Source organism: Trichoplusia ni, chromosome 1, assembly GCF_003590095.1.
Source record: "Trichoplusia ni isolate ovarian cell line Hi5 chromosome 1, tn1, whole genome shotgun sequence".
In the NCBI taxonomy this organism is placed as follows: Eukaryota; Metazoa; Arthropoda; class Insecta; order Lepidoptera; family Noctuidae; genus Trichoplusia; species Trichoplusia ni.
In genome coordinates, this window is record NC_039478.1 from 17,288,804 (window position 1) to 17,316,203 (window position 27,400).

At 34.8% G+C, this 27,400-nt stretch overlaps 1 protein-coding gene across 1 annotated transcript; it reads right to left on the reverse strand.

The window, feature by feature from the left end:
- Positions 1–18,145: 18,145 nt before the first annotated feature.
- On the reverse strand, positions 18,146–26,870 carry LOC113497577 (large subunit GTPase 1 homolog). Its single transcript, XM_026877170.1, has 10 exons — positions 26,666–26,870; positions 26,004–26,227; positions 25,292–25,513; positions 24,672–24,792; positions 23,996–24,520; positions 23,491–23,643; positions 22,837–22,975; positions 21,988–22,187; positions 20,331–20,419; positions 18,146–18,516 (listed from the first exon to the last, which is right to left on the reverse strand). Exons 1-10 carry the CDS (start codon positions 26,759–26,761, stop codon positions 18,426–18,428), a joined length of 1,860 nt encoding a protein of 619 aa, XP_026732971.1. The 5' UTR covers positions 26,762–26,870; the 3' UTR covers positions 18,146–18,425.
- Positions 26,871–27,400: the final 530 nt, after the last annotated feature.

Genomic DNA, 27,400 nt, shown 5'->3' on the forward strand with positions numbered 1-27,400 from the left:
AAATTGATCGCGATTTTAATATTTAATTTTTTGCATAATAGTTTATATTTTGGACGTGATATTTGTTTGTTTGGTAATGTAATAACTAGTAGAAACATATAAAAAATAAAAAAAAAATCATGCATATTCCCCATTAACCGAACTATTTCGACGCCTTTTAAAACAGAATTTTCCTATTAACCTCATTATAATATTTAATAAAACACATTGGCCATGTGGTATAATTATTAATGAGCCATAAATATTGCAGATATACTGAAAAGTTTAGGTGTAGGGTTGTTAAATCTGTCGATTCTGTCTTGATTAAGACCTTTACCTCCCTACATATTTTGTTCCATCTTTTTCCAAGGACCAAAGAGATTTTTTTAGTTGTTTTTATAGGGATCGCCCTACCCAGTCTTGCTGTGTTAGCTCATGGTTAAATACTCCGCTTGGGTCGGAAACTAGACAGACTATCACGATAAATACATAATTAGGAATCCGCATCACAAGAGTGATTATAATATTTTTTTCGTGCCAAAAGACGAGAAGGACGAATGTTATCGTTAGGCCGACTATAGTCTTCTCTCAGTAGACACTTTTAAATATAATTTCCTTACTTTTAACAAATGGCCTAATAATTTGGCGCCAATATCTAAATCTTTGGCGCATAACTCTCCTATCACATAGATTACCTAACGAATGTTCAAAACTACTTGATTAGACATTAGGCAAGGTCGCTTTAAATTGAACTGTCACTTTTCAACGTTAAATTATAGTTCCTCTGACATATTTTACAGAACTAGAAAAATACAAATAGATTGTCTATTTGCAGTTCACGTATTTCAAGTTTTCAATTACTTCTAGACATTTTAAAATACAAATAACCGATGCGTGGGCGTGGTATACGTAACTGTATAACAATAGATTTTACTAAAATGTCTAATTGTCGATTTCCTGCGCCAAAATGGCCGCGCTTGTGTACTCAGGTAGTCGTAACATGGACAATTACGTCATAACTCTCGATTATATATAGCAACGCCCTAGGGATGTGTTGCCTAACGTAAATCCTACCAAATTAACGGCTCGGATCGGTTACGACTGCTATTTTAACTTTATAATTTAAAATAACGCTTCCTTGTAGACGCAATTTATAATAGACCAGAAACCCTATTTATTATGTTTAGTAAATATCTCGGTTAAAATCATAACATTAATATTTCGTTATAAATATTCGAGTATATTTTTATAAGAGCTTGATTTTTTTCTGGAGCTATGTCTGTCAATGTATCTAGGTACCTGGCTGACCGACATTTAAACTCATCATTTTCACGTAAAAACACTGCGACACAGACATTTTTTTCTGAAAATCTAGAATGTCATGGTGATTTATCTATACTCATAAATAAAGCTGAAGAGATTTTTTGTTTGTTTGTTTGTTTGAACGCGCTAATCTCAGGAACTACTGATACAAATTGAAAAAATATTTTTGTGTTGAATAGACCATTCATTGAGGAAGGTTTTAGGCTATAAACCATCACGCTGTGACTAATAGGAGTGAAGATACAATGGAAAATGTAGAAAAAACAGGGTAGATATAAATCAAAACTTATATCTTCCAAACATGCGGACGAAGTCGCGGGCAAGAGCTAGTTATCAATAAATTGTATGGAATTATCTACTGCCCAACACCTTTTTTACTGAACACAAGCTTCCCAAAGAAACACGATTTTCAAAACAGAATTTGTATTGCTTTAGCGTCATTTAGCAAGTTAAATTGTAGTGGAATTACGATTTCAACAGTTCGGGAACAATTGAAATTAAATTCTAAGGGATCTGAAAAGCATCATATGAAGGCGTGTGGCCCATTAAATAAAACGTTTAAATAAAAGCACAATATGTAAGAATGGTTCACCGAATACCTTCTTGATTTCATCACTACACAACCAAAGAATTCACGAATTTTAACACCGTGTCGTTGCCAATCACACTCCAGCTGAAAGACGACGATTTATATCCCTGTAAAAAGTCGGTTACTGCATATTTCTCCGATTGCCTGTCCACACGAAACATATTAAAACGCCATCAGCCCGTTGATAGTTCATTAATGTCACCAAAACGGATAATAGTAAAAAAATCATTCAACAAGAGACTCGACAAAAATGCTCGACGATCAAAAGCTGGTAACACGAATTTGTGAATAAACTTTTATTTAACTGAAGTGATTCATAGTTTTGTTATTCGATGATAGGAATTCTTTTTGATTAAATTATATCGTGATCTGATAAAGATCTTCATGATTGAAGACTAAATTGCTAAGAGCAACTTTCTCGTTCTTTCCGCGATTCTGATTTAATGTGTAAATCAGAATCGCGGCAAACTCTCCAGACAGTTTTAAATTAATTAGATCAAATCTATTAAACTAAAATGAACCAACATCTGCGATAATTAAAACTAAAAGAATTAGATTTTACAACTTTCATTCTCAAACAAATGAGGCACGGTTTGTTTTGTTGTTTCATTCACAACTCTTAAGAAACCTCCTTCCAAGTATTTCTAGCCATAAACTTTTATTTCAGCGCGTCTGCTGAAGCGGGCAATATCGCGGGATTTAAAGCCGATCATTTGGATTCTTCAACAAATGTAAACGCAAATTTAATTACGGGGTTTTAACAACCTACTTGTTTATTGTAAATGCTTCAGAACCGCAGTATATCTCACGATGTACGAAAGTCTGCGAATCCTATTCGTCAATCGTCGCCGAGAGCTATCAACGAACCTGTCTAAATAAAGGTTCGGTAAAGCTTGGCATATGGTCAAATGTTTACTGGAATGTTTGGATATACATGACGGCGTGTTGAAGCTTCCATGTGTATGATAATGGCTATATAGGGTTCGGAACACACAAACTAGCTAACATTGTAACTTATTTCAGCAACGGTTATTTTCTGCAGCACGAAAGTAAGTAGGTAGGTAGTTTGCAAGATAGAGCGTCGTCGAAAAGAGGTATCGGATTTGGAAGGAATTTCAGATACTTAATGGAATGAAATTGAAGTAAACTATTAGTTATTTTATGAGAACGAAAATTAAATGATCACCTTAATTTATAAAAATTGCATGACTCCTCAATACATAACAAAAAGTGCTAGTCGATAATATATTTCAATTCACCTTGGCCTCGTTTGATCAGTAAAAGGAGGCAGTAAATCAAAACACAAGATACAGAAACATCATTGAAATCATCCGAATGTCTGCTGAACACACGAGTAGATAGGTACCAACATGATATAAGCGGACCAGTTTTACAACCGTGACCAATTTCCCAAATATTCTGTCTGCCAACCAAGACCAGCAACAACTTTATTTGTTTAAATGCCCTAAATTACATTTTAGTGTCGTCTAACATTGTGAACATGAATTTGGGTGAAAAATATCGCAAAATTGAATCATTATCCATACATATATTCTAGCAGTCAATATTTAAAAGCTCCTTTATCTAATGTGAAAAACTTGGACTTCCCGGTAAAGTTCTAAATTAAGAAATAAGTAACGAGTGATAAATATTGCCACACCAACCTTTGCACGCTCCCCGTGTAGGTCAAGCATTTGTGTGATCCACGAATGTTTCAAATCGGTGTCTTTGTTTTGTCATGTAACTTGAATGTTTGTTAAACTCTCGTGAGACAACACTTCAATTCCCTACTACGAATTAAATTCCTTAGTTCGTGAGGCGTATTAGTTATGTAGAATAAAAAAATACGTCAAGAAAATATAAATCTACGTCCTTTCTTTCTAAAAAAAGTTTTAATATCTATCTACTGCAACTATCAAATCGTTTATCTCAGAGATGAATAAAGCAATTCGTCATTACGGAAGAGCATTTCAGTTAAGATTTATGATATGATGTGACTTCGTGTGTGGTTCTGGTTGACCTTTTCACCTTAGGATGTCATCCATTTTAATAAATTTCCTGGATTCCTACGGACGATATTTCAGTAAGGCTAAATTTTTGGAATTGTTTTCTACATCTGTACTCTCTTATAGGACTCTCTGGTGAACTAAAATACACCTCTGATATTCTCTTACATAGTTTGATCTTTTTAATCCCTTAAGCAGTCGGAAAAAAATCGTTGTTTGGCCTTCGTATAACGTCAACCAAAAATAAAACTGGGCATAATTCTAAGAAGCAAAGTTTTAAATTAAGGGCGTTACTCCCTCATCGGAAATAAACTTGGGCTAACAGGCGAGAACGCTCGCTTCAAATAGCACAATGTGTTTCCTGAAACGTTTATTTATTGTATCGAACGTTTATTAGAACGCGATGAAATGCTTTGATATGGAATCTTTAGTTTCTTTCGACGCCGCGATAATTTAATGTAGACAAACAGTTCTCGTGTTAGTTCACTAGATGATCTACATATTTCGGCTAAAAATAGGACCTTAACTAGTCTTGTAAGCAAAATATCTGTAGGATAAAGTGTATCAGGAGTTTAAATATTAATTTGTATACTTCTGCTTCTATAAACTGTGGTATTTTCGTTTGTATGATTCAGCGTGGCTCTTAGAAGGTCGTGTGAGTACGCACGTAGCCAATATACCTAGTTTCTTTATCCATTTATTGGACAATGTGACGCACAGATCGACCTCTAACAATATTGTTTACTGTGTTGTTTGATGTGAGGATGCTCTGTATTGTAGATTTGTTAATAACAAAAGCAGTCTCGACCCAAACTCTTAATGAAAATTCATTGCCTTCCTTCATCGACAAAATATCTATCGGCAGAATGTGTGCAAATAGATTTAAAACAGCTTAAGCAATTTTAAACCAGGTTTAAAATCTGCTTAAGCTAGATTCTGATAACCAACTATAGTGGTAACAAATCCTGTACAGTATTCGAAGTCTGATGATTTTCTAAAATCGAATCTCGAAAAAAATCTCCAGTAATTTTAGATACGTTGAACGTTTTATTTTTGTGTAGCACCCTACTGATTTGTAAGACGATACGACGCGATCAGTTCAAAGCGATGTGTATCGTATCCCATTTGGACCATGATAGTGAGGACAAGACAGCTTGTATGAATAAAATAGATTTTAGACTGCTTGGAAAAGAAAACAAAGGTGCAGGACAGCAAAAAGTTTGTATCACAACTGAATCAAAATGAAATAAGTTTATTTCGTACAATTTTGGGTTTTACATTACATATCGAGGAGTCTCCATTTAAGAATAAAAATGCCTGTAGTTGAGGTCTTTTTTATACCCGAACTGCTAATGTAGATGATATTTTGAGCATTATTTTTTCAAATTTAAGTTATAAAAAGTAAAAAAAATGAGGGAGAGCTCGTTTCTTAAAATGTAATCACAATCGTGACGTCACGCGTAATTTGATTAATTCGTGTTTGCGGGACAAAAGTATAAATACGTATCCATTTATTATGAACTAGCTGTTGCCCGCGACTTCGTCCCCGTGGGTAGAAGATATAAGTTATGATTTATACCTGCCCTATTTTTATTTCACATTTTCCTTTGTACCTTCGCTCCTATTATTCGCAGCGTGATGGTTTATAGCCTAAAGCCTTCCTCGATTAATGGTCTATTCAACACAAAAAGAATTTTTCAATTTGGACCAGTAGTTCCTGAGATTAGCGCGTTCAAACAAACTCTTCAGCTTTATATATTAGTATAGATATAGATTTAACTACAAGACGGAGAGACTGAAAAAAGAAAGGAAACAAAATGTCATTGTGATAGCAGTTCTAAAGATCAACCCTTAAAACAAAAATGACGAGACGACAGTCACTAACGCAGTTTATTAGCGAGTCAGTAACAAACAAAATCATAACTCTGCCATTTCATAATGCTGGTTGCTGCCCAACATATTAGAACTCAGCTATGATCCAAAACTAAACGCAGTTAGTGAATGAACATCATGTCGGGGACATTAACACATAAATTGTGTCCGACTCATTAGACGTGTATTTTGAGAGTGCACATGCGCTACATGAGTTCATTCATAATATCGTTCACATGCTCAAGTCGTATAACTTTTGGGTAAGTGGGTGAATGAATGACAATACTCAACTGTTCAATGTTGCTACGAGAGAATTAAATGTGAAGTTAATGCACCAACAGTGGTTTGCGTTTCCAAATGGGAAAGAATCTGACAATTGAATAGTCTAATGGTGCGATTATTTGCATAATATATGTCCCTGCAAAAGCATATATATGGCTAGATCAGCGTACAAAAAAAATAAAGGAAACAGAGTAAGAGTACAAAAAAAACAGTTGCCCTTTAAGTAGAGTACCAAAATCAAGTAAGATAACCAGAACAATAATAATGGTTTATTATTATTCTCAGGTTTCATACACAAAATGATATCAAGTGTATGTAAAGTTTGCTAATCATATTATTGGTTTAAATTTTTAGACATTGGAAAGAGCAGAATCCATCTCACACATTGTTACAAACACAGACTTAGTTACAAAGTTTTGACGTTGAATCAAGTGCCACGTAAAATTAGCTGAGAGAGTGTACAGTGATCATCCAGTTAGGAATGTGGAATCCAAATAGATGCAAATGGAATGAGCACAAGAAATATTTAAAGATTTCGCGGGATTCTTAATCATTATGACATTTAATGCAATTTATGGACTTACTCAGTTATTTTATGGAATGTGGTAGTAATTAAATGCAAAAGAAATAAGTTGTAAATAATTAGACCCACGTAAATATCTTGTTTTTGAAAATTGAGCGGAGTAAACTTTGACTAGGAAGCTGGAATACCAATGCCAATGAACACAATACATTTCATACAAGAAAGGTTCATTCTGTTCGCCATCATCATCTAACAATCAATTTCATGTTTAGTATACTATCTGAAAAAGCAATTTGCATAGTGTTAGATACTCTTATTTTCGACAGAACTTGTAAATTACGAGTTTTGAAAACCTAGGCGGGTTAAAATCTTATCTTAAATTTTACAACACGCTTAAAACAACTAACGGATACATATTCATTTGTTAATAGCACCGACAAAGTAAATAGATGTAATTTATTGCAATGACTCATTTTCGTCAGCCGTTAACGAAAAAAACTTTTCATAACGAAATTATATGCTAAATCGCTATGAAAAATCCATTGGCATGATTTTCAAAGACAACAGAATGTCAATTGTCGTTCGCAATTCAAAATTAAAACATTTGCTTTGGTTTTTTTAATATTTGACAAGTTGATGGGTAGTGTAGTGCAATGACAGGTGATGTTGAAAGTAAAATGATACGGCGGTTACTAGACTAGCCCCAGACAAAAGATTAAAGGCAGTGTGCCAAAATATAGACAGAAAATGCACTGAACATGAACATAATAGCATTTAGATATGCAACGTTAGATATACGGACAATATGGCCAACATTGTAAAAATATTAAACTTGGCTCCGGTATACCAGTATATTTCGTGTGACGTGAACAATATTTTTGGACAGGGGTGATCGGGGGCGTCTGTCGGCGATTAATGTCTTATTTTAAATGCAATAATGTACGTGTTCAGACAAAAGCAGTTTATCATAACATTGTTTACGCATACGTAGATTAATGATTGTTAAACGTTTTAGCTTTTATATTGTTTTCTTGACATTCAGGTCAATCGGGGCAGACTAAACGATTTTAATTAGGTCTTCAGAGGTTTTGTGACATCCTAGTTCTTTTTTAAAATCTCGATAAGACTTTGGACTCGGCACTTTTCGCTGTCAACACTAATAATATGAGGAAAAGTATAATGTTAATAAATTACATTTAAACGTTTCTCTATTTCTATAAACCAAACTCTACTTTTCTCGGAAATGTTTAAATGTTTGTTTCTATTTAATAGCTTCATTCGGACAGTTATTCAGGCGATTCCTTTGATGAGCTCACTCGATTTACTACGGTCCCACCACATAAATAATAACGACTTTTACGTCCAACTTCTAATACAAATAAAAGTCAGTAAAAAGAATTTTCCCTCAGCTCCGTCGGAAAGCATAAAACTGTTAGAAAAAGCCGCAGCATCAATAATAATAAAACACAGAATATTATCTGCTTTACAAGCTCTCGTGGCCACCTATCAAATCAAACTGTCGCATTCGAAATAGGTGACACAGATTAGAAAAATCATTTTTCTGAATGCAGACATAACTATTTACGAATTTGGATGAATGAGTTGCGGCGTGTGCGACTGTGGGCTCTCCCTTCCACTGACAGCTGTCTACTTACATCAAGTTTCTTCAGAGGGTACATGTGTCAAAGCGATCTGATTGTCCACCGTACGTCATATCTAATTTGACTAGCCTGCTAAATGATCTTTTAACCTGACGCGTCTGTATTTCGGGAGCACGTTTGTGTAAACGAAATTATGTTGAAATATGTTTTTGTCTACAAGAAATAAACTAGCAACTTAGTTTTAGTCTTGTTCGAAATGTAGAATTCTCCTTCGGAAACTACTGCACAGTAATGAATCCTAGTTTAGCACCTAGCATTTCACTGCAGAGCCGCGGCTAATCTTAAACGTGGCTAATATATAGCGGTCTTGTATAGGCACGGAAGTTTAAATGTGCAGGCGACGTAAGCTATGAATCGGTTTCTTCCGAGACGCGTCAAGCTCGTAACACGTTATTCATTATTCAGCTCTTACAAAACTGTTAACGCTGAACAGTAGTGACGTCTCTAACAAAACTATTTCAGAATAGTCCGTAACTATCCGGATTTCCTTATTATAGCATGGTTTAAGAATAACATCCTAATTATCAAAATCAATCTATGAGATCGATGACGTTTCCGATAGTCCGATAGCCACTCCAGAATCTACACAAAATCACTAAAATATCGTGTTCTATTAATAACGGGCAGAACCACGGTTTGCGTCATTTGTGCTTCCGTTGCAAAGATGCCAAAACTTTAAGGAAAGAGGCGGAAGCGATGCGGATTTACTGATTTGTATCGATTAATTAATTACGATGTTTAATTTATAATTGTCAGTTTTGTGAAAAACAAATGAGTTTGCATGTAGTTTTTAAGCAAGCATATTTTGATTAGAACAAACAACGAAAGATCTGGATACTTACTTGATAATGGGAAATGGAAATGTGTAGTTTATTAAGATAATTTTATTGAATTCGTATAAGAACCCTTGGGGTAACTATTATAAAGTAAATAGGTAACTAAAATGCTAGCATTTAAACAACCGACATGTCGAAAATAAGAAAATGAAATCGATGTTTGTAATGTAAAAAAGAAACTGACATTTCCGACACACAACATACCGACTACCAACAAAACATTTACAGTGTTTATTTTTAGTGATAAGCCTTTAAAATGCACGCAAGAGCGTCCAAAAATAGCATATCAAAGACACGATGTATTTTAATAACAATTGACAAAGGAGAGCACATCTTACACCCTTAACCCACATAAACAATATAATTTCGTCTGCAAAAATCTGCCTGATATGCTGAAAACTCCTTACATTTACTAAGTTCGAGAGTTCACGAATGACGTCAAACACGTTTATTTTTCGACTCAGTGACACATCTTGCACGTTATTTTATTTTGGAAATGGTATTCCTGTCTCGGTAAATTTATTCGTGGTACTACACAGCTACAGTTGTAAAACAGCAATAGGTATGAAGGATGGCGAAGTTTTACATGCTCGAACCTTCGAAGGGAAAATTCTCCTGTTCGCTTTAGAAGAACTTACACCAAGAAATTGAACATCTCCATGGCTCATCAGTTAGAATTACTTTTTCAAAGAATGCTCTGAAATCTTGGCTCTTAAACAATCAAATGTTTATACTACTAATGACACAGATCAAAGGTTAAAAACGAGCTTAGACTAATAGAATATCCCCCAAAGAGTATAAGGTGTCTCGTACCTAGACAAATTTTGAAAGAACGGAAAGTAGAGAGAATAGCGTTTTCCTCAGCAATTTATACTTCTATTCGATATTATAATCGATAAAACTCAGTGATTCTTGAATGTTCCCAACTAGCTTTCCTATTGGCCGATGAAAGCTATAAAATAGAATCTAGAAAAACGCAACGGAATGTAGACTGTAATGTATGTATTTTCTCAGTAAAGAAGCTTTAGCTTCGCGTAAAATTCCATTGATTATTCAGATATACGTAAACATTTGAGAGAAGTATTTTATAACCAGTCGGTAGAGCTTAAGATTGTAATGTACAGACACGTACAAAAATGTTATAAAAATAATTGAGCACAAAAAAAGATTTTTTTCGTTGTCGTTTGATCAATCTTATAATTTGTATCTCAATTTATGCAGAATAAATTCATAAAAAGAGGGAATACAGCTGTTGCTAACTGTAAAACAGCTAAAAACAGCAAAATCTAAATTAGCCCGAGGCACCCACTAACATATGATTCTATTGTTCTCATACACGTGTAGGACGACGTTTCCCGTAAAACACAAAATTCATCGTTCAATGACTCCATGAATTCCAAAAGAAAAATATATTAGTATATCTGTGGGAGGCGGGCTGCGCGCGCGCACATTTTGACGCCTGCGCCGATGCGCATCACCTAAGTAATAGACCGAATAACCCACATCGAAAACGTTCGGAAATATTTATGCCGTGAAGAATTCGTGTAAACAATGACAAGTTAAGTGCGCTCCACGATTTAATGCCTTACGTCAAGTACGATTTATATTTCTTTACTGAAATCGCGTTCTTTCAAACACTGGGAGCTTTGGACAGGCGTTGAAGTACAGATTGTGTGTTGAATCGGTGATTGAAAGAAAGCACTATGCGGTAGGTACCTAGTGGCTTAGCAAAGTTCTATTTTTTATTGCATCATTGTATAGGATCTACCTTTTCAGGAATCTAACTATCCCACCCACTAGTCTAATTCCAGAGCTTTCATTAAAAAAGTCATCTACTTTGACAAAAACTAATCTAATTATTATAATTAAGTATCTACAAACGGGTAAAAACTCTATTTAATTCTAATTTCTAGCAATACACTGAATTCTGTTTTTAGAACAAGAATTAAACAGATTTATTGCAAGAATGATTCGTTCTAAGCATAGACAAAATTCATTCGTTATTCTGACAACATTTTCATAACCCATTTTTCTACGTCCAGTTATAAGTTTGAATTATGATCGCTACAAAATTATATGTTGTTGTTTTAAACGATGTTTTGTTAGAGCCGAGCAGCGAGATACTTGAATGTTTTTGTTTTTAGGAGGGACAAGATAAATCTGTATTTGTATCTAGGTGCCTAAAGTGCTAGTGTCTTCCTAGTAACGGTAGGAGGTGAGAAAAATAAATTTGGCTGTCATGTTTCCACAGCAGCATGTTGCTTTTTGAGCTGGTTGCAGCTGCCTCTTGGTTGAGTAAAGGAGGTTTGTGATAAGTAGTATCTATCATAACGGGACCTGTAGTTTGATGAACGTTGTTTAAAATAATAAAGACCTTCTCCTGTCGGTAGAAAAAGGCATAAAATTGTTTTTTTTACACAAGTTAGTGGGGTATCGGCTAAAAATATTATTATTGCATATTAAACTGAACTACAACTTCGAACTGTGGACATTGTGATTGCCTAACCGGCTAATAATAGAGCGGTTCAAATTATTAGCATACCTCAGCTGTCAGTAAGTTAAAGGAATCCTTTACGGACTATTCTTGTACCGGATGAGAAGCTCTCGAGGGAGATTTCTGTTCATTAAACAATTCTGTTGATAACTTGATTGTTTGGTTTTACATTGATAGAAAATTAGTTGGAATATTTTGAACAAAGTCATTTTATTTAATACAATGAGTATTTTTGCTAATCACTTGCAATTATTATCATAAGGTTGTTAAGGGCAACTTCGACTAAGACCCCGATCTAAGGTGAGCTTTATAAAGAAGTAAATTAAATTGGCGGCCAATAAAAAAAGCCGGGCAAAGCTAGTTATTAAAACATGTTGCAGTCTTTACAGATTACAAATCCGTCTGTTCGCGATACCTACGCTTTCCTTCGAATCTTTTGATTATTTAGAGATCAACCTTGTACTATTTCAATCTTCGATCAAGCCAGACTGTACAAATATATTTTTATACATACGAAATATAAAATGTAGAAATAAAACGGTCAAATTCGGAACACCTGGACCTGTGTTGGATATTCGCCAGTTTGATAAAGAAGTAACGCGGAATTTATAACATTGTATAGACTCTTACGCATTGTAATAGATTATTGTTATTAAATTAAAACTCGTAAAAGTATCCATTTACCATTATTATAGATGATGCAACGTATGATGATATTATGCTTGACATTTCTCGTACCTTACGACCCAACTTTCTTTCAAGTATTTAAATTCGATAAATCCGATTTCATTTCCTTTGCGAAGTAATTCGATATTTTTAAACAATCGAAAAAAAAACCGTTCACTATAGTAATAAGATAAGAATACAACTAACAAAATCAATGTATAAATGAGAACATAATAATTATCCGTGTAGCCATCAATTAAAAAAAAAGCGTATAACTCACCCAGCCTGACGCCTTCGCTGACATCTGAAGCAAAAATTATAGAGCATCGCATAGCAAAACATTTAAAAAGCATGATTATGACAATTTCCACTTACCGACTTTACTGAAAAAGATACAACTTAAGAAACGTTTTAGTAATCGACGCGTAACAGAACTTACTGAATAATCTATTGTCGTGAACTAATTACATTATTCTTATTAAGTATACAGGACCAATATAAAATATCGAATTTTAGTCTTTATCCCATCGTAAAAGTGTCTCCTGTAATGGCACAACAAGACTAATCGCATGTTTTCACGTTTTAATCTAATAAACAATGAAATAAACAGCTTTATTCACTGCCGCCATTAAACGTTTACTTTTTTTAAATCGTGTTGAATCGATGACACTGGCTGACAATTTAAATGATGACCTAATTGATTAAACCTTTTTGGATTTATTTAAATTTTATTATGCCTATTTAAAAAGCGTTATAAAATTCGCTCAAGTATAATAAATAATATTTTTTATTTCCATCTTCAAGATTATTTGGTTGAAAATTTTCAGTTTATGGCTTTATGCGTTATGTCGTGAATAAATGTATTTTACGGCCTAAAAGCGATTCTCATTTGGATATGCAGCCATTATTAGATAGCCAGATTCGCCTAAATGTATAATTTATCGTTGTACGTATGCAGAACGAAACAGAATTTTGATGTTTAGTGAGACATTTCCAAGATTATTTTTTTCGCATACCTAATGCGATAGGCGCGAATGCAAAACAGTGAATGTAATAGCAGGAAAATGTTTCAAAGAAAGAGAGTTGCAATATTCACCGAATATGTATGTAATATTATGGTAAAACTTTATTCCCACTGCGTCCCAATACCAGAACCCAAAGAAAGTCATCTTACAAGGATTTATTTCGAACCGATATAATAGACCACCTACACATAGTTTGCTTACCTTAATAATCCTGTTGAGGAATAAATTATTATAAGTTTCAGTATAATAATATTGTAACAAAAAAAACAGAGCTTTTGCTTCATCAAAATCGTAGAAATTAAAAAAGCAACTTACCTTAAAGCGTCGAGTTCTAAATTCAAATTCGCAATAACCGGCCTTCGTATTCTCTACTCGGTACTCGCATATATTTACACAAACAGTAATTTTGTTTACATTTTCCGAGCAATGATATACAACAGACTATAAATAGGGTACATTCGTACGTTCGCCAAGAGCTATTTTCTCGGTAATAATAAAACATTCCGTTTTATTTGAGAGTCTGTCGGCTGGAGAATACGTGTTGCAACCATTATTTTGAAGGTAGGTTCCTAAAATTACAGGTAATTTATTGGCTGGTTGTTTACCCAAACTTGTATAAAAATATCCAAGTATCTTTAGGGCAACATTTTCGGTTTAGTTTAATAATCCCGTAGAAGTAAACATACATCAAAAGAACAAGTAAATGAATTGCGCAAACTTTTTGTAAAGTTTTCTTTGAGTCCAATCAAGGATCTATAAGAATAAGAAAAAGAATGACTTTCTTTTAGAATAAATACTACTAGTTTCATAGTTATGTGTAATACATGTTCCGAAAGGCCAGACAAGGTGACCTGACAAAGACTGAATTAAAAAAAAGCGACACATTGAGCCTACCAACAATAGAACATATCATTTTAAACGAAGTTAAAGTTAAAACGTTTGCACCTAACTACATAGGCATCACAGGTGAGTTAAGAATCAGATACTTCGTTAAGTAAGCAAAACACAACAATATTACGACATTTAACATACAAACCTTTTTCATTCCCTTAGTATCAAGGCAGCAGAAACATCAAGAGAAGCAGAATATAATACAGAAGATAGAAGCGAAAGTTCTCCATAAATTTGTCTTTTTCCGCTTTGCTGCTGATAATTATGATTATGTCAACAGCAAAGAGAAAAGGTCTCCTTTATGAGAACTTCCTCCGTGGCAACGAGCATTAGGGGCACACATGAAGAATATTAAAAGAAGAACATTGACTTTGGAAGAAATGAAACAATTATAAGCACATTCATTTATTTTGTCATTCTGTAACAACACTTATGAACTACAAGACCTGGGCCCCAATTCTGCTATTTACAACGGCCGATGAATGAATGAAATTTGGCTTAAAATGACAATTTTCGTATTTTCTTAAGAATTTTTCTACACAATAATTGTAAATTCAGCACGGGACGCTAAACTCAATGTCAATACGATTAACTTTCAATTATTGTATTGGCAAAATGCTTAAGAGAATAGGAATAATTTCAAAATTAATCCAATTGCCAATCATTCATCCGCCATTGTAAAATAGCAGAATCGGGGCCCTCTGTAGTAAATTAATGCTATGTTTAAAAACATTGTAACATGCAACATCGAGTGTTATAAAAATATGTCTAAGGATCTACTTGTGGAAGAGATGAATTACGATAGTCACATTGTAACTGCTGAAAAAACTAGAATTATGTTTAAAATAAGGTTATAAAGTTAGTTTGTGTTACCATTGTAAAAATAAATCGTAATTATATTTCTCGTAAACTATAGTATACGAGAAATAGTAAATATATATATAGTAAGTAAATATAAATATATATATACGTAAGCTATACAGTGCCATTTTAACTTCAGTCTAACTATGATTTTTGAAGATTTACTTTATCTGCAGTATTTTATTATTACCTACAGAAATATATCCTTATTAAATGATGCATCGCTTTACTTGCGCGTATGTATGGGGATTGCCCGACTAGTTTAGTTAAGCTCATAGTTAAGGACTTCGGTTGGGTCTGAAACTAGTCGAGCAATCCCGATAAATAAGAGTGAGTAAACCGTTGCATCATTTAATAAAATACTGCAATTAAAATAACCCGTGAATCATCCTCACGAGTTACTGTAGAGATATATCCTGTATTGAAAAAGTATGTGTATCGTAAGAATATTTTCAGATCCGTGGCCTACCGCCACGTCCTCACATCCACGTACTAGAATTGCAGATGTATTGTCCTGTCACGCTTCCAGAACTACAATAATTTTAAATTAAAATGTGAGGGTGTAACACAATGTAAAAAATGTTTGTAACTGCACAGGAGCCGCACTGACTGCCTGCAAGCGCATGCACGAACATAGGTTTGGGATTTATTATCTAAGATTTCAGCACAAACGTGAAGCACCTGCTATTATAATGTACTAGCGCACTTACGGCATACCGATCGGGAGAAGTGGAAGAGAGATGATCCAGAGCTCCAATTCTGCTATTTACAATGGGCGATAAATGAAAGGAAATAGCATTAATAACTTATTAATAAACATCTAAGAAAACACGTTTTTAAATGTCACTCTATTAAAATTTGATCAAAATCGGTCCAGCCGTTTTATAGTTGTGAATTACATTGTAATCGGGTTTGAAGCTACTCTGAAAATTGCAGCTTGCTAGCTTATCGGAATGTGCAAATAAGAAAAGTGAGTGAATAAAAATGTGGGAAAATGACATTATTTGTAGGTTCTCCTAAGCATTTTGCCAAGACAATGAATTTCCAATTATTTTCTTGTAAAAAATGCTTATATACGAAGACTGTCTGAAACATTACGGGTGTAGAAGAGAGATGGCGCTCTACACCGTATATTGCTCTGTCACTCTTCCACATCCATTCTATTTTCCATTATACAAAGGTATTACTTTTAGACGTAGTACTCTGAATTAAGATCTCATACTCCACTTATATTTCAGAGTATTTTATTTTATGAGTGTGCGTAAACTAATTAAAATTTACTGACTTGTGACTAGACATCGTAAAGCAAAGAATGCGGAATACAACATGAAGATTAAAGTGAAAATTTAGAATTAATGTGAACAATTATTATGTTAAGCTCATGTTTCTTGGATAAATTAATTTGTTTAATTTTCTTTCCAGGAAATTCTCTTATGTTACTTGTAAAACTACTTTTTAGAATAAAGTAGATATATACCAAATGAATATGCGTGATCATATATCACAAATTAAATAAATAACACTACTTCAAAAAAATATTATTCAAAAATAACTCTTAGGTACATACAATCCTTATAAAGTATGTTCAGTATGCAGAACAAGTTGAATACAAACAGAAGACACTGTATTTCAAAATATGATTACGTGTTTGTATGTACGGTAGATTTCTATCTAGATTTCAATTTGCTATGTCCGTAGTACCTTGAGATTAGGTAGAGGTAGCGTGCAAGTCCGCAATGATGATCTAAATGCCAGATAAGGTCAGTTTACATTGGCACGAGCAAGTAGGGCACAAAGAAAGAGGTCAAACGCTGTATGGTTGCAGTTTAATACTTCCTTCATAATTAGTTTCATTCCATCGCTTCATGATCATTTAAAATGCAAGAGATCTTGAAATTCTGAGAAGAACTTGATTTATAGGGAGACTACATCAGTTTGAGCGCATATCCAGTCTAGTGGCCAAAACGTCCAAGTCAGAGTAGATTTATACACGGTTGGTATATAAACTATTCTAAGAAATCTTCAGGTCTTTTTGTACTGACAGAAATGCAGGAATGAGATCATATAGGTATGAGAGCTGAGCATTGAAGTCAAGGGGGAACAGCTCTTTTACGAGACTGAAAATCAAGACGATAAGTTCTAATATGACTCGATAATTTATAACAGATACTGCTGCGATAGCTCAAACACTAAGACAGTCGACTGGATAAAGCAATACATCAGAGACGGCACCAAAATATTTTATTGCTACTAAGAACACAAACCCAACGCATACTTCAAGACACATAAAACCTAAATTTGTAACGAAAACATATGACTAATATTCACTCGTCCAACAGTTTCCAAAACAATTTATTGTATTACCTACGATCTGTCACAGGGCTCACAGGAAGGAAGCGCACGTGGCCTGGGAGCGCTGATTAATGTCGTCATGTTACTCTAACGCAAAATCGAGCACTTGTCTTAAATTAGCTTGCGCGCAGTAAATCAAGGGATTTGGGCCAGCGTTACGCCATGAGAATACCACACATATTTGTGAACATGTTTATTATAACTAGTAATGTGTAAACTCATTATGAGCTACGTTGGCAAACGTCATATAATTGCCGGGACTATTACTCGAATTCACCTAAAATTATGACGGTAATGCCAGATGCCAATATCTAAAGCAAGTAATCTAATATTAACTCGATTAAAATGTCAATGAGAATCGAATCTTGATTTAATGCAGACGAATTTTGATTAACGAGTTTCTTGAAAGACTTCATACTATACTGATACAACACGTAACACGTATTAAAAATATTCAGTGATTCTTTACGTGGCAACATGCAAGTACAAAAGCTTGATAATTTAGCTACACATGCAATCAGAAGTATCAACAATTTTATGTGCAATAAAATTAAGTCCAGTGTACATCAATAAATTTATCTGGCGCCAAGCAAGCACAAAGTCCTACAAATTAATACAATGTGAGACTAAATAACGAAGGAAATTGAATTTTCTGGCAATACATACTACTAAAATGTTCATTTATTTATACGTGGGATGTGAACAAAAAAGTAATTTATTTTTGTCAAACGCGGAAAAATTACTCTTAATGTCAAACGAACGAGGTTATAAAGAAAACACGGTCGGTACATTAAATGCATTTATTGTTTATTTTGGAACCTGAATTGCAACAATAGTAATTATAAAAGTATCAGAATATTACGGAAAAAGCTAATAGACTTAGGTGGTAAGTGTACATATAACGAAAAAACTAGGTTTGATTTTTGTTGATATTGCACCTAATTCGTACTAACTTCGTCCGTAACATTCGTATAAAACTTCATCCATCCTTTTCATACACACAAGTACCACAAACATTCGTCCCTTTCTAACATCAATGTTCGTCCAAATGCGAATACTTTCGCCTTAGCTTTTCTCTCTTATTCTTATTCGCGTGTTTCTTTCTTGTTTCCAGGGCTTACTGAGCTGTTGCTCAGCAGACTGCACTCCCACGATACTGCAATAAAGTACACCTTATTTCTTAGGGCATAAGTCTTATTTTACATTGGCGTATCAAATGATTTATGATGACGTGTAGTATTATATTTTTATACATTTCAGAGTATATTTCAGTGAATAAATAAATCATCATTAGGTTTTCAAAACAGCTACATTTTTAGGCCCACGCGCATTCCACGCTGTGAGAAGTTTATGGATTATTATAAATTTCTCTAAGTATAGTCGTATACAAAAGTGCAAAAAAAATAAAGAAAATCTTCTCAGCTAAATGCATACGGTAGACGGCTACCATAAATAATGTCGAGTTAATTAAGCCGTCTGGCTAGTTCAAAGTAACGCTTGTTCAGATGATCTTTTTAGTTTTGTGAGCGACGGTACACGTTTTATTTCGTTTCGAAAAGGCACCGGGTCTTACGAGGTTAGGCCAATTTTCGCGAGTGTTAGCGCTGCTCATAAAGATGCTCAAACTTTATGAATTAACACTTGGCTTGTATCCAGGGTGGCCATTTCGCCTTCACGAAGTTTATTTAGGTTTCCCTTAGCTCTAATTGATAATAACGTCGAGATATCTTTCATCTTGTCTAACTATAACTGGAGTATTTTTACACTGCACCTGAGTGCTAGAGGTTGGTAAGTAACTTGTGAAAATAATACGAGTAATTAAAATAGCTGTATCGCCGTAATTTTTTTGTACGTGGACTATTATCCAATGTAGTAAATGGTTAAGCTAATTAAACCGCATATATTTTGAAAACCATAATTACAAAGAAAATTCTTGATAGTGATCAAGACTTGATCTCAAAATCATATTTACTACATTATATTATTTATGACCCCACGACTGGGCAAAGGCTTTTTCCTATTGGCTTTTAGATGAGAACCAATATGATTTATTTTTTATATACGGATAGGACCATTTCGCTCTTTACGGCGACGTGATATACTTTATTAATTGAGTAGCAAAGTCGAATTAAAACGTTTTAAAACTTTTCGAGATGAGAAAGTTCACAAAAATAATTTTATTTCAGCGAAAAATAAAGAAAATACTTTTTAATTTTAAAACGAAAGCGTAACTGCATCACTTTTAGAATTTCATATGCTAATAAGTCAAATTACCTACATATATTCAAAAGTTTCAGATAAAATGGAGTTAAAGTTGGTATATTTTTAATGAGATTATCACGCAGATATATCAAGAAGTATCGAACTTCAAGGCCAAATAAAAGAGAAAAACAAAAAATATCAACGACGAACTTAGAAACGCTTTCGATTAGCGCCGTTTAAGTAAATATAATTCTTAATACATATAAATAGAACATCGATCGTTCAAATTTGCCTACACATGTAAACATGCAAAAGCACAGTATAGACAGTCTAAGACATATCTGTTTCTAAACATTAAATTTACATCAAATATTCATCTGCAGAGGTATTATGAAGTATTAAAACTATAATTTCATTAAGCGAGAGGTTTTCTTAATTCTGAAATGATATTGTTTACTTTTTAATTTTCCTTGGACAACTAAATGTTCATTATGAAGTCTTATGCAGACATTAGCGACGACAGTATCCGATTGAGTAAAAGAGATGGCGCTATCTGTCTATATAGCTTCATCCCTTTCTATTACTACTGTGGAACTACTGCTTAATTCATAACTCAGGTCCAATTCTCTCTTAACTATAGTTTTAATACATCACAATACATTAAAGCATTGATATTGATATTATAATAATCGTACCGTTGTAAGGCAGGATTCTGGATTTTTCTCAGGTGTTGTCGGCAGCTAAGGATGTTTATATAGAAAGTCTTACCCGGTTATAGGTTTGCCTTTAACGTGTGCCCCACTCTTCTGCATCGCGAAGAACGCCTTGTCGATTTCCGATGATTTGTTTTTCCATCCCTGTAAAAAGTGAAATCTTTTAGCACATGACTAAGAGCACGCCAGCTTTAAAGCAGGACCAGTTACGTATTATCCATAAGGCACTTTAGGCCAGTGCCTAGGGGCCCACTATGACTAGGGGGCACTCCCAATAAAAGGGGGCCTCCCCTCCTCTGTTGCCCGGGGCCTCTAGGCCCGGGGCCGCTAGATCCGGCCCTGAGCAATACCGTTTTTATCGTGTATGCGAAATACCCCTATGCGTAATTTAGGCACTGATAGATTTGAATTTATTCACGGTCATTGTCCCTTGTCTTTAGGAATGTTTAGTTCATATTAGTACAGTTGAGGGCCACGGGTATCAAAGTAATACCCGCAGTGATTCACCAGAGGTCGCAGATAGCGATAGAGTACAAAAAAGTGACACTATCATGAAATGGAGATTGAAATTTAGGCGAGACTAGATGGGATACTGATTATGAATATTAATTTGGCATTTTTTTTTATATTCCAGACTGTCTTTAACTAATTTTATAAACGTCACACATAGGTACATTGTCAAAGAATAACACAAAAACAGGTTCATAAATCAAGGAATATATGAGAGGAATACCAGAAAAAATACAAACAACTAATTAGGAGAAGAAAAGAAATGGAAACTCTTGCTATTATTATTAGAAACATGAAGATAACAAATGGTGAACACTCAGACAAGCTCAGCATGTCAGTATTAGCTACTGACAGGGTAAATGGGCTGTTTACTCCGCTACTTATAATAAACTTGTATTTGGGTTAACTGTTCGGGATGGGAGATTGATTTTCTAGGACACTGCATTAACTGTTAATGTTTCAAAAGTGAAGAGAAGTATAAGTGAATGGGTTTGCCCTGGATTTTGATGGTTATGTGTTTAGTAAAATGTCTGTGTTACAGGGGATTTTCTTGATATATTATATTACTAAGGAAGAAGGAAATGTTCTGGCCAAGTAATAGCTTACACAATATATTTTTAGTATGTTCTGTAGTTTGTTTTCTACCAAAGTCTAACTTAAACATAACGCCATTGTAGAACCTATTTTTAAATGATCTTTTATGACTTAGACCCACAAATACTAAGTATAAAGCCCATTGTGCCTTTATCGCGATACATTCAATCCAAAAAATCATGCAACATTCTTGCATACAAAGCATTTCAACAATTTCATTCACAGAAATACTGGCTCTTATAAATACAGCAGATTTAAGATATCTCTTCTGGCAAGACTGCCATTGTATGCCGCATAATTTACAGCATAAACATTTAACTAACTTCAAACTTATTTTAGCGGTATACGCCCGTAATCCACTACAGCTATAGCTATTAGCGATTGTGCAGTGGTTCTAGTGTAATCCCCTCATTGGACAAGTATTTGCACGATCTAAAAATGCTTATTCTAAGTAAGCATAATGTGAAAGAGTAAGTTAATGTGAAACTCCTCGCAACACAAGGACTAAATATCCGCATACAATCGCAGGTCTCGTTATTCGGAAAACCAAAAAGAAACCTCAAACTCCTACTACATCCGATTCCCAGTTTCCGTTCCTTCGTCCTCACCTCAACCATCCTGGCTTCCATGGGCGTGGGCTTCCTCTTCTCGTTCCTCCTGTCCCGCAGCATGTCGTCCACCGGTTGCGGCGCGCAGTGCGGCGGGAGCTGCGCCCAGCGCAGACGGCCGCTGGCGGCCTCCTTCAGCATGATCCGGGCTGAGCGGGACTGGTCCGGCTGCCCCGCTGCCGTCATGAAGCCTCTGTTGTCTGGGAGTGTTAGAGAATTGTTAATAAATGTTATAATTAAGAGAGCCTGTAATTGAGGGAGCACAACTCAAATGTACACTATTTCATGATTTTGTGTATTCTTTATTGGAGATCCAATAATAAATAAATATTATTATAACATTACAAATATTACCTAACTACACAGAATTTAAAAACATGGAAGCAATTAATATTGTAATTTTATGCATATATTTTTATTTTAAATAAAGGAAATCAAAGTTATGTTTAAATATTTGCGTGCTTGGTACTGTTTTAGAATGAAGGAATGAATCACCAAAGAGAACTTTTTACACTTAAAGTTCCACAATCAATCGAACCATAACGAAGACAATAAGTACTTAAGATCATTTAAATTTAGATTATTGTGGAATTTGTTTTCGCATCAAACTAAATTTACCCGTACGTAGACAACGTGCGTACACGTACTCGCACGTACAACGTACGTTGACGTGTGACGTAGACAAAATATTTTACTTGTAACAAATTCAGCTTAAAAGCTAATCTGGTTATCATAATATAAACAAATGTTAATAAATTTAAGCTGCTCAGTTATGAAAAACTCTCTTCCTCTTCTAAATAAGTATTTCTCCCAATGATAATAACAGAATGATGCAGTCATAAAACTTACAAGCATGAGCAGTAAGTATCTGCTTGTAATCAGGCTCTTTGGACCCGTCATCAGGAAGCAGCAGCCCGTACTTCTCGACGAACGTGTGTTTGGGGACCAACTGGCACAGGCGAGCCATGGCCGCGTCGTGGGCACGCATCTATGTAAACAGCAATATACTTTTATATACGTAGAATATAGAGGTATATAAATTGAAGATAGTTTTATAAGAATAGATTGTTTAGGTTAAAACCCTGTTCTCTAATAAAAAAAGCTGAAGATTATCTCTTAACTCATATCTGTCATGTTACTCATAATCTCAATCCATAGTTCCATACTGTTAATGTAGTCAACATAAGGCCGCTGAATTGTGTATTTTTTTTAACGAAATCCAAACTTAGGACAAGAACTCGTGGATCAAGTCTCGTCTCGACTCGTCGCGCCCAGTGGATTTAGCATGGTAGCCTCAGCCACTCGGCTATCGACATCAGCATTATTACTCTGTCATATTAAAATCTAGTATCTTCAACTAGCAAGTGAGCAAGTATATGGTTATTTCTTCTTTCGGAAGGAGGACTTTGCACAGTAGTGAGTCAGCTGTAGTATTCATAATTCTTAAGCCGGAAAACCAAAAAGCTTGCAATGTTACTAGAGATTGCTATGTTAGTAACTTACCTGATCAATTGGCAACACAGCCGTCAAGAGCAAGTCCGGGGCGACGGCGTAAGCTGGCAATACCAGACCAGGGCAGTCGAGCAGCTCGATGTCATCATCTAAGATCAGTGACTGAATGTGTCGTGTGTGACCGGGCATTGAGCTCACACTTACCTAAAATTTAACAGATTTCTTTATTGAATATAAACCTAAAACGTTACTTATAGAAGGACTTATTGATTAACAATGAGTAGTTCCCAACCAGACGATTAAAGACTACAAAGGCTTGTGCCTATCTAAGACAATCAAACTGGAAGTAATCATTTGGAAAATAAATTTTTGGGACTTAGCTAAATTCTTTTATTGGTTTGCTTATTTAGTTCTTTAAAATGTATCGAATTTAAATATAATTTCCTTTTTTTTGAGATACTGAATATGTCAGTCCATACTAGTATATTGACAAAAACTCTTTTTTAATAAGAATTGTATCACAAAGATATGCTTGAACTTAACCGTCGATACTTACTTTCTTAGTCTGCATCAAAACATTGACAGTACTAGACTTCCCGACATTGGGGTAACCAATCATACCAACGCTCAATCGTGGGGGATTCTTTTTCTCCTCAACATTCTGCCTCTTCAACACTTCTAGAAGTTTCTCCCTGTCAAATATCTCATGTGAATTCTGTACTTGCTCTTCTTTGACTTCTTCCTGAATTTCTGATGGAGGGTAATCTTCAACAGGTTTACCCAGTCTTAAATTTTCGACAACCCTTTCCAGTACTTCTTGAATCTTGTCAATTTTGTTTGCAGTGTTGCACACAGCTTTGTCCAAATCTCCTAATTGCTGTTTGAACATTTCTATATCTTTTTCTGTACAATTTAGGTCGTTCGGGTCTATGACGTCATCTTCGGATTCCGGATCGTGGTCGGAGATTGCCGAATCGGTTTCCGAATCTATTTCCTCTTTGGTGGCAGAACCTTCACTGGCTTCTGATATTTTACGCTCATTTGTTGGTTTAGCTGCCGAGAAGAATATTATAGCAACGTTCTGGAACAAAAGGGGACGGAATTTAGTATATGTATAATGTACCTTTAAGCCGCAATTCACTTAAATGCGCGACAAATCACACAACATAGCTGTTAGGAAGACACTGCTCACTGCTCAGTATCAAAATGGAACTCCTTAGTCAGGATGTTACCTCCTTTGTGAAGTATTCCGCCCAGCATTTCCTTTCATATTCGGTGGTCAAATCGGCTTTGTTCAACAGCAATATACATTTGCATTTCTGATCTTGCGCATATTTCTCTAAATCAGCACATCTGTAAATATTTATAGGTAAAATCAAAAATAGACAATTATACACATTCTACTACTGAAATAAAAAGGACACAGTGACAAAAAACAGAAGACACTTTTACAGATTTGAGAAAATGAACAATATAATATATATAATTTCACACGGCTTTTGCTACGAAAGTTAGATATTAGAAAAACATAAAGTGGCACTGCGCCGATGGAGCCGCATGTCGAAAAACTAGACGATATCTCCCAAAAGTGAACATAAGTAAACCATTAACTGTTTAAATAGACTACATGCCTACATGCCCACAGTGGTGGAGGTCACCCCGCCAAACGCACTGCGCGCGTCGTGTCATGTATTAAACTTCGCGTAGGACAACCATTTGTGAGATCTACCAATGCTTGTTCTGGGTGTCTTTGCACACGCGATTTGTATGTTTGTGACCCCGACACAAGGATTAAGTTCCATAGTGCGGGAGATGTTTTGCTAAATAAAGAGAGAGAAATGAGAATTCATACCTGAACAACAATGGATTCCTTGCATCTAACAGAAGCAGAACCACATCGGACTTCTCAAGTGTCCTCCACAGCTGCTTCCACAGTTCAATGTTTCGTTCATATGGTGTGACCGCCGCTCCGAGCTTGGCTTGCAACTCGTTGAGATGGCGACGCCAGTCTAAGAAGGACTCACGTTCGCGAGTAATTTGTTCTTCAGCTGTTATACCTGGTGACCATGTGGGCCTGAAAACAAGTATTTAATTATTCTCCATATTCGATTCAGATACTACAAAAGATGTATCAAGTAAGCAAACTTTGTTACTTGGACTGGCACTGATAGTTATAGTTAAACTTTATTTTCAAAAGAGTTACTTAGAGGTTTTTGTCCGTTTTCATTCTTAGAAATGAAATTTTAGCACTGTGTACCCAGTATCAGTGTTTTAATGATTTAAAAGTTAGTGAAAAGCAGCTTCCTTGAAATAAAAGTTTTACATTTTAAACTTTTACTTTAACAGACATCTTAACCTTAGCATAGCTTTTATATAGCAGTCACCACTAGACCAACAGACTAAACGAAAAATATAATTTGATGTCAATACATAAAATCTATTGCTTATGGTTATGCCCATGAAAGCATTTCAATTTGATTTCATGCAAATACTAGAATCTTGCCTTTGCGCATAATTTATCTTAATTATTTAAGAGTGGATATAAATAAAAACCATCTTGTTACCTCCGTGGCACTGTTAAAGGTTCATCAAAATTGGGCTGTGATGTAGCAACCTCAACTTCACTGGGTACAGACTTAACATATTTCAAGTTAAGCTTCTCTGCGGTAAACTCTCTCTGTGCCAGTTCAGCGGTAGAGAGGAACTCTTGGAGAGAGGACTCAGCAGTTACAGATTGGAGATTAAGACGGCCCCAGTCAAAGCCATCATTGACTTCCGTTGTGTGTAACTAGAGAAAAAAAAATTAAAGATAAATTTTAAAAAAATGTATAGGTATGTACTGAAATTGCTTTAGCGAGCTATGCTATGTTCTGCCTTATCTTCTGCGGCCCTCTAGATTTATAAGGGATTCCATATGTTATGAGTAAAACTAATTTCAAGGTTACTGATTCAATTAGAAACTAATAGGATTATCGATCATATTTTAATTATAATCTTATTCAGCTTCTTTGCTTAAATAAAAAATAAAATAAGTTGCTCTATATTTTATATTATTACCCACTTATCTTTTATCCAAACCAAAACGTTATTTAAACCAAATCGGCTCCAAGCCTTAGAGCATAAGTATTAAAAACTATGCACATAGGAACAAGATATTCAAGATAGATAAGCCCCTATTATAATATTGCTCAATATTATTCAGTTAAAAAAGTAAACAAATACTCACCATGGTGTTGTCTTCAACATGTTTACGATGACGATTCTTTGCAAATCTATCCTTAATAAGCGCACGTCCTAAAGATTCCTTGTTCTTCTTCCCCATTTTTAAAGTTATTGTTGAAAATCAATAAAGTTGTAAATGTATTTTTCTAGGCAAATAGCTTTTTCACGTGCTGATCTACCGAACTCAACATGTCATTCTGACAAGAGTAAAAACACATGGTAACAGATTAAAAACGAAAACACGTTTTCAATTGACACAGAAGAGAAAAATTATTGATTTTACGTGGATTTGGCCAAAATCTTATAGAGTCAATAATTCTTCAATTGGCTGTCTATTGCAATAGTAAACATCTATGACGTAAACTACTGATAATTCTCACAAATTTTTCGCATTTTTTTTCTTATGAGCTTGCATTGGCCTGCAATTTTTCTGATTAAAGAGTATTTTAAAAACAAAAATAATGAACTGATGAAGTATATTTTTTTTGGTTAAGAAAATCTCCTCCTGCATATTCAAATCCGCACAGCGGATGTGGATCAAGGATGCTTGTACTGCGCGAGGATCGAACCCGCGACACGTTACGCACAGTGGGCGCGTTTTGTTGTGACCTATTTACCTGATATAGGTACTCGGCTATGCGTGCAGTGTGATTTTTATAAGTACCTTACTTTAATTTTTTTACTGTAAAAGTATGAAATGAAATGAAAATAAAAACACATGGAGTAACTCGTTCCCTAT